At 49.6% G+C, this 8,851-nt stretch overlaps 1 protein-coding gene across 11 annotated transcripts in view; it reads left to right on the forward strand.

The window, feature by feature from the left end:
• The window catches only part of IRAG1 (inositol 1,4,5-triphosphate receptor associated 1), a 128,835-nt gene extending 120,562 nt beyond the window's left edge, over positions 1 to 8,273 (forward strand). For 10 of the 11 annotated variants that reach the window (XM_056527991.1, XM_056527984.1, XM_056527983.1 and 7 more), the window contains 6 exons: positions 195 to 244; positions 326 to 433; positions 2,162 to 2,241; positions 5,010 to 5,132; positions 5,365 to 5,490; positions 7,734 to 8,273. In XM_056527991.1, the coding sequence (XP_056383966.1) occupies positions 195 to 244; positions 326 to 433; positions 2,162 to 2,241; positions 5,010 to 5,132; positions 5,365 to 5,490; positions 7,734 to 7,974 (728 nt within the window). In that variant the 3' untranslated portion in view covers positions 7,975 to 8,273. Of the gene's footprint in view, positions 1 to 194; positions 245 to 325; positions 434 to 2,161; positions 2,242 to 5,009; positions 5,133 to 5,364; positions 5,491 to 5,904; positions 5,971 to 7,733 lie in introns of all 11 variants that reach the window. The other variant, XM_056527994.1, reaches the window with a different exon arrangement.
• The last annotated feature ends 578 nt before the right edge of the window (positions 8,274 to 8,851 follow it).

The raw sequence follows: 8,851 nt of genomic DNA on the forward strand, positions 1-8,851 counted from the left end.
CGAGCTATGTACAATGTATCAGTCTAGAGTCCAGGATGTTTAGCTCACAGAGCATTGTCTAGACTGGACTGAATTATTGGGACTGTGACTTTTCATGTACACAGCCCTGGTTCCATTCACAGACAGCAAGCAGAGCAGTTATTATTTGGGGTTTTTATGAGACTAATACGTTTATGCACCTTTGTGTATCGCAGAGGACGGCGTCCCCCGATCCTCGCGCTCCATGTCACTGACCATTGGGAAGGTAAGTCCAGAAATGAAGTCTATTGTTAACTCTTCATCTTCTGGGTGTACAGGTGACATCACTGCTGCTGTTTTATTCTAGAACATGCCGCGCAGGAGGGTGAGCGTCGCTGTGGTTCCTAAATTTAATCTGCTGAACATCCCAGGACAGTCCCCGAACTCGTCCCCGCTCCCCACCCTGTCTGCTCTGGTAAGTGCAGGGCTGGTTCTGCCTATAGGCAAAATAGGCAGCTGCCTAGAGCGCCCTCCTGATTGGGGCACCGCTCTGCCTGCTGCAAGAAAGTTAGTAATCAGCCAGCATCTGCAGCACCCGCCCAGCCAGAACCACCGTCATGTGAGGAGGAGGTTTGTTACACTGTGTCACCTCAGTAGTAAAGATATTACATGAGGAGGAGGTTTGTTACAGTGTGTCACCCCAGTAGTGAGGAGATGACATGAGGAGGAGGTTTGTTACAGTGTGTCACCTCAGTAGTAAAGATATTACATGAGGAGGAGGTTTGTTACAGTGTGTCACCCCAGTAGTAAGGAGATTACATGAGGAGAAGGTTTGTTACATTGTGTCACCCCAGTAGTAAGGAGATTACATGAGGAGTGTGGTTGTTACAGTGTGTCACCCCAGTAGTAAGGAGATTACATGAGGAGTGTGGTTGTTACAGTGTGTCACCCCAGTAGTAAGGAAATTACATGAGGAGGGGGTTTGTTACAGTGTGTCACCCCAGTAGTGAGGAGATGACATGAGGAGGAGGTTTGTTACAGTGTGTCACCCCAGTAGTAAGGAGATGACATGAGGAGGAGGTTTGTTACAGTGTGTCACCCCAGTAGTAAGGAGATTACATGAGGAGTGTGGTTGTTAGTGTGTCACCCCAGTAGTAAGGAGATTACATGAGGAGGAGGTTTGTTACAGTGTGTCACCCCAGTAGTAAGGAGATTACATGAGGAGTGTGGTTGTTACAGTGTGTCACCCCAGTAGTAAGGAGATTACATGAGGAGGGGGTTTGTTACAGTGTGTCACCCCAGTAGTAAGGAGATTACATGAGGAGTGTGGTTGTTACAGTGTGTCACCCCAGTAGTAAGGAGATTACATGAGGAGGAGGTTTGTTACAGTGTGTCACCCCAGTAGTAAGGAGATTACATGAGGAGGAGGTTTGTTACAGTGTGTCACCCCAGTAGTAAGGAGATTACATGAGGAGTGTGGTTGTTACAGTGTGTCACCCAAGTAGTAAGGAGATTACATGAGGAGAGGGTTTGTTACAGTGTGTCACCCCAGTAGTGAGGAGATGACATGAGGAGGAGGTTTGTTACAGTGTGTCACCCCAGTAGTAAGGAGATTACATGAGGAGGAGGTTTGTTACAGTGTGTCACCCCAGTAGTAAGGAGATTACATGAGGAGGGGGTTTCGCCTAGGGTGGCAAAAATCCTTGCACCAGGCTTGGGTAAGTGGATTCATTCTCTAGGATCTGGATGGTAGATCAAGGCACACCGCAAAGTACATGTGGCAGTACCTCTGACCGTAGGTCACTGAATAGATTATTGTAAGCAGAGGGGCCCTTGTTCAGCTTTCTCCTCCTCTGGCTAGTAGATGCCAGTCTCAGATCCGTTTGGATCCATCCATCTGGGGAGAGGGGATTATACTAAGGACTCTTCCACAGCCTTTCTGGAAACTTCTGCAAATAAGCTTAGCTGGGGAGCACGTCACGTGACCAATAAATAACTCATCTGATACAATAGGCAGATATTTAACCCTTACATGCTCAAAGGGCAATGGAATGCACAGATATAGTTTTTTCAGGTGAATTCAGTGTCCCATACACGGGTTTATGCAGGTACCGGGACACTGCACTAGCGGCACTGAGTATTTCAGGAGAGAATTCCTCTATATATTACATTGTATATTACTTTTATTTCCTGTGCTCTCCAGGCAGAGTCTCCCGGCAGTAGCGGCGGCAGCAGCAGGAGCAGTGTACCAGCATCTCCGGGACTCTCTCCACTGATAGAAAAGTGAGTTCTCCTCCATAAAACATTTCACTGGTCTGAACCTGCAGGACTCCCTCCTCTTTAAAGGTGTAACATGATGCCACGCCCCTGTGATGTCACGCCACGCCCCCTCAATGCAAGTCTACTGGAGGGGGCATTACAATGTGATGCCGCACCCCCCTCAATGCAAATCTATGGGAGGGGGCATGGCAGGAGAGGTCGCAACATGATGCTATGCCCCTGTGATGACACGCCACACCCACTCACTGCAAATCTATGGGAGGGGGCATGGCAGCGAGGGGTCGCAACGTGATGCCACACCCCTGCGATGTCATGCCACGCCCCCTCAATGCAAGTCTATGGGAGGGGGCATGGCAGCGAGGGGTCGCAACGTGATGCCACCCCCCTGCGATGTCATGCCACGCCCCCTCAATGCAAGTCTATGGGAGGGGTCATGGCAGCGAGGGGTCGCAATGTGATGCCACACCCCTGCGATGTCATGCCACGCCCCCTCAATGCAAGTCTATGGGAGGGGGCAAGGCAGCGGGGGGGGTCGCAACATGATGCCACATCCCTGTGACGTCACGCCACACCCCCTCAGTGCGAGTCTATGGGAGGGGGCATGGCAGCGGGAGGTCGTAACGTGATGCCACACCCCCTCAATGCAAGTCTATGGAAGGGGGAATGGCAGCGGGGGGGTCGCAACGTGATGCTACACCCCCGTGATGTCACATCACGCCCCCTCAATGCAAGTCTATGGGAGGGGGCGTGGCATCCGTAGATTTGCATTGAGAGGGAGTGACGTGACATCACAACCCCTGCAGCCCACATTCAGTGTTTGGAACTAAATGTTCCAAATGCTGGGGCAGTGGAGTTCCCCTTTAAATCTATTTAAACCCCTTGTGTTTCTCTACAACTTCCTGATAAAGTTTGTGACCCCGCCCCCCCCCCCCTTGGTTTTCCACCAGTTGAGGTCATTGGATGATTACTACATTGCGATACCGTTTCATCTCGGCCGAGCGCTAAGAACGTTCTCCGACGCGTCCTGTGATCTCAGGGTCAAGTGTAGATAAAGTAGAGTGGCCCCTCCCCCCCCCCCCCCCCCCCCCCCGCTGCCACTGGTACATTCTGACTGATTTATTTCCACTGGGAACACAGGATGTCGGGGTCTGTGGAAAGAAGTGTGACCCTCCCAGGCATGGCATGGATACGGGTCACCCTCCAATATCAGGGCAGGAAATTGTTGCTTTGCTGAGGTCCCAGATTTGCTGACATGACACAATGGGGAGGACATGGAGGATGAGATAAGCCCAAATCTTGGAAAATCAGTTCAAACAAAGTGTTTTTCGCAGCCGGGCGTTGTCTGCGGGAGCTTCATTCATTCACTTAAAGACAGGAATGCGCAGCGCTAGGCACACGGAAGGACCGCGCACAGGCGGCGGCCCGAAATTACGTAAATCCAGCAGTTATATTTATTGTTACAAATACCGCCACACCGTGCCATCCTGAGCTGAACCCTTCTTGCTCGGTTCCTATGTGCTGTTGTCTTCCATGTTGTATGCCAGTCAGGTGTCCTAGGAAGCAGGGCTGCCATCAGATATTTCGGGCCCCTCAAGACCAGGGACCCCCCACCAGTGTCATGCCCCCTTTGTGCCCCCATAGGTAGTTAGTCATAGGCCCCCTTTGTGCCCCCTAGGTAGTTATAGGCCCCCTTTTGTGCCCCCTAGCTAGTTATAGGCCCCCTTTGTGTCCCATTAGGTAGTTATAGGCCCCCTTTGTGTCCCCATTAGGTAGTTATAGGCCCCCTTTGTGTCCCCATTAGGTAGTTATAGGCCCCCTTTGTGTCCCCATTAGGTAGTTATAGGCCCCCTTTGTGCCCCCCCTAGTTATAGGCCCCCTTTGTGCCCCCCCCCCTAGGTAGTTATAGGCTCCATGTGCCCCCACAGACATCCTGCCTCCAGCCATACACAGCATATGGCCAGAGGCAGTATGTCTGTGCTCCGACCACTGCTCCTCTGGTCCGGTGCCTATGGGTCGGAGCAATAGGCCCCTGGACCTAGGAGCAGTGGTCGGAGCATTGAAGTCAGCCTTCTGCAGTTATCTTCCTGGCCAGCCAGTTAGTCACACGTCTTCCTGGCTGCTCCTCCGCTCCTGCTCCTTCGCTCCGGCTCTTTTTTGGGGCGCTGCTCTCTTCTGACTTTAGGGGCACCGCGCCGTGTCATAGCACAGCAGACGTGCCTATGCGCGGCACATTTGCTGCGTTAATACCTCTCGAAGGCTACCACAGTTTTAAAGTGACCGGGACAGTGTGACCGATTGGCTGTACAGAGTACCCCCCCCAGCAGTCAGTGAGTGACAGTCATCAGGGGTCCGGGGCCCTTACTGGGGTACTGGCGGCCCTGCTAGGAAGTTACAGCCACCATATTCATTAGCCATCATTTAGTCAAGGAGTAACCCAAACTCCATAGAGATGCACAGTCCTGCACTCTGTATGGCTCCTCCCTTTAAAGGGGGTGGTCCAGATTAAAAAAAACATTTTCATACACCCTATTAGTCAAATCTCGTGAGGATCCTCATCTCTGGCCCAAAATGGGGAATCATTTCAATCAGTGTAGTGTAATATATTTCTTTCTCCTGTGGTGGCGCTGCAGGGAAATGAAGCCCTTGTTGCCCAGTTCATCACTGATCGCAGCCGATCACTGAGGGATCTACTTGTAGAAAAAAAATTCCTAAGTGGACAACCCCCACCCTTAATGATATAAAATCTTTGTTTATCTTCCTCATTTCATCAGTGGGAAGCCTGGCGAGGATACAGACACGTGTGTGATCCTGGGGTCTGTGGTGGCACCGAACTGTGCAGAGGACATCAGTGCGGAGATTAAAGCCAAGATTGAGGAGGAGGCGTATAACAAGGGGTATGGATCAATGACGGCTCGTTTCATGCACATTGTGTCCATTTCATTGTGATCAGTCCATCATAGTAAAAGCTTTAAGCAGTGTTTTCATTGGGACCCTGGTATGTGGAAGGTGGGTGGTCATATGAACCCCCCCCACCCCCTTTCCTGCCCATCTGCTGCTCGCTTCACCCCGGCTTATATCACTGTATGGTCCTGAAAAAGTATATGGAGTTTCTCACCTTCTTCTAAGGTACCAGGAAGGTTTAAAGAAGGTTCAAGGTCTTCAGGAATTAAAAGAAGAAGAGGAGAAGTTAAGTGAGTGTCCGGCGGAGTATGAACAGGAGGAGAAGGAGGAATTCACCAAGCTGAAGAGCAGGTCAGGATGGTTTGACAACAGGGGGCATACATGGGCAGAGGGGTCACTCTGTTGACTGAACCTGTTGATTTGTAAGAGCAGCTGACAATCTATCATGTATGGCCCTTCCTGACCATCCCCAACAGATGAAGTCAGTAACGAAAAGTATCAGACATGTTGGGTTTCTCCTGCATAATCCTTTTGATCCCAGGCAGGTTTCACCCTTCCTCCCAGCTTAACTTGCATGTGTATAGGAGAATCGGCAAGATAGAGAGGAGAGCATACATGATGCACCTATCTACAGCCTGTGTAAGCCTCCCTCCATGTCTGCTCTTCTCCGTATCTACAACCTGAGCTGCCCTCCATGTATGCTCTCCTCCCTATCTACAGCCTGTATGAGACATCTTCAATGTAATCTTTCCTTTCTATCTACAGCCTGTATGAGACGTCTTCAATGTATGCTTTCCTTTCTATCTAAAGCTCGTATGAGCTGCACTTCAGGTATGTTCTCCTTCCTATCTATAGCCTGTGTAAGCCTCCCTCCATGTTTGCTTTCTTCCTTACGAACAGCCTTTGTTTCTGATCTGCCCATTAGTATTCTTTCCTCCCTACCTACAGTCTGTGAAAGCCTCCCTCCATGAATACTCTCCTTCCTATCTACAGCCTGTGTAAGCTGCCCTTCATGTTTGCTCTACTTCCTGTTTACAGCTTGTGTGAGCTGCCCTCCATGTATGCTTTCCTTCTATTTACAGCCTGTGTAAGCTGTAAATAGAATGTGATCTGTCCTCCCTGTATGCTCTCCTTCCTATCGACAGCCTGTGTAAGGCTTCCTCCATGAATGCTTCCTTCCCTATCAATAGCTTGCATTAGCTGCCCTCCATGTATGTTCTCCTCTCTATCTACAGCCTATGTAAGCTGCCCTCCATGTATGTTCTCCTCTCTATCTACAGCCTATGTAAGTTGCCTCCATGTATGCTTTTGTCCCTATCTACAGCCCATGTGAGCTGCGCTCCATGTATGGTTCCTTCCCTATCAACAGCCTGCGTGAGCTGCCCTCCATGTATGTTCTCTTTTCTATCTACATCCTATGTAAGCTGCCCTCCATGTATGTTCTCCTCTCTATCTGCAGCTTATGTAAGCTCACACAAGCTGTAAACATGTATGTTTTCCTCTATCTTCATCCTGTGTAAGACTCCCTCCCTGTATGTTCTCTCTATCTACAGCCTATGTAAACCTCCCTCCATGTATGCTCTCCTCTTTATCTACAGCCTATGTAAACAGCCCTCTATGCTCTCCTTCCTATCTACAGCCCATGTGAGCTGCCCTCCATGTATGCTCTCCTCCTTATTTACAGCTTGTGTGATCTGCCCTCCATGCATGCTGCACTCTCTATCTTCAGCCTGTGTAAGCCTCCCCCTTGTATGTTCTCTTCTCTATTTACAGCCCTCAATGTATGCTCTCCTCCCTATCTACAGCCTATGTGAGCTGCCGACCATGGATGCACTCCTCCTTATCTACAGCCTGTGTGATCTGTCCTCTATGCTGCATTCTTTATCTTCAGCCTGTGTAAGCTGCCGTCCTTATATTCTTTCTTCTCTATTTACAGCCCTCTATGTATGCTCTCCTCCCTATCTACAGCCGGTGTGAGCTGTCCTCCATGTATACTCTCCTCTCTATCTTTAGCCCGTGTAAGCCTCCCTCCATGTATGCTCTCCTCCCTATCTACAGCCTATGTGAGCTGCCCTCCATGTATGCTCTCCTCCTTATCTACAGCCTGTGATCTGCCTCCCTCCTTCTATGCTCTCTTCTCTATTTACAGCCCTCCATGTATGCTCTCCTCCCTATCTACAGCCTGTGTGAGCTGTCATCCATGTATACTCTCCTTTCTATCTTCAGCCTGTGTAAGTCTCCCTCCATGTATGCTCTCCTCCCTATGTGAGCTGCCCTCCATGCATGCTCTCCTCCTTATCTACAGCCTGTGATCTTCTCTCTATGAATGCTACACAAGCTACCTCCCCCTACCCAATATATATGCTCTCCCAACGATTCGCACTCTAATTTACTATGTACAACCCCCTTCCCCACCCTTCTGCCATCACTATGACTGACAGAATAAAGGGGAAGAGCCGAGAGCCCTCGGACAGATTTTTCTCTTATTTCTTTTTTAGATAAAGACAGAATTTTTTTTAACTAAATATTATAATAATTTTACATTCAGAAAACAAATGCAAATTAACAAAAAACATTTTCTTCCCGAATTTCAGTAAAATTGAAGAATGCCTTGACTACTTACACATGCTGTATCCCAAGTTATTGAACCACTGGAGCGTCTTCTCCATCATGGCGGCTGGCATCGTCCTCCTGGCCGTCTTGTTGAGTATTTATAATTCCTTCTCTTCATGCACTGAAATGCCAGACGGGGGCCACGGTAAGGCCACGTGCTCCGTACCCCAGAGATACTCCTGGTGGACCTCAGGGTCTCAGCACAAGCAGCGGCGGCAGTAGAAGACAAAGGTCCATACTTGGCCCGGTCCGTCAAGAAGGTCCATGGGACAATGAGACGCCTATTGAGAAGGAACTCTACGGAAAGGGAGATTGGAAGTTTATGGGGTCCGGGTGTAGGGTGACTCCATATTTCATCACACGGGCATTGACTACAAGTCCTATTTGTGGTCCAGCGTTAATATGGAGGGCGCTGTGGCCACGGGCACAACTCTAAGGGGGATGATGCACAGTGGGTGTAAAGCTGTGTTTCCCAACCAGTTTGCCTCCAGCTTTGCAAAACTACAACTCCTAGCATGCCCGGACAGCCAATGGCTGTCCGGGCATGCAAGGAGTTGTAGTTTTGCAAAAGCTGGCGGCAAACTGGTTGGGAAACTAATGCTCTGGAGCTCCGTTTCAATTTACTAATAAAATTTTGGTTGCCTGTTACCCCCTCTAGAGGGCAATCGTTATATGGCTCAGTCTGTCAGGAGGGTTGTCAGGTCTAGTGGTCTTCAGAGCTGTCACTCAAAGCAGAGAGGAGGGGCTAGGTAAAGCTGTCAATCCAGAGATATCAGGGCACCTAATGCAAAAGAACCTGCCTCCTGGACACCGGCGGCAGCTATTGAGCGGCCATCTTTAAAGAAACGTTTTCAATGAAAGTTGGAGCCATGGCAGGAATACTGTGAGTCAGGCCTCCAAAAGCAGCATTAAGGCTCCCGATAACCTGTAAATACTGGATGGGTGCCAAGAAGGCGGGATCTCAACTTTAATTGTATAGATACATCCAGATCCTCAGAGTTAGGGGGCAATAAGATTGGAAACTTAGGGCTCTCAACGAGTCAGACTCTCCTTTCATTAGTGTAGACAGACATATATGAATACAGAGCCTGCTGATCAG

This window comes from Hyla sarda, chromosome 6, assembly GCF_029499605.1.
Source record: "Hyla sarda isolate aHylSar1 chromosome 6, aHylSar1.hap1, whole genome shotgun sequence".
NCBI classification, from domain to species: Eukaryota; Metazoa; Chordata; class Amphibia; order Anura; family Hylidae; genus Hyla; species Hyla sarda.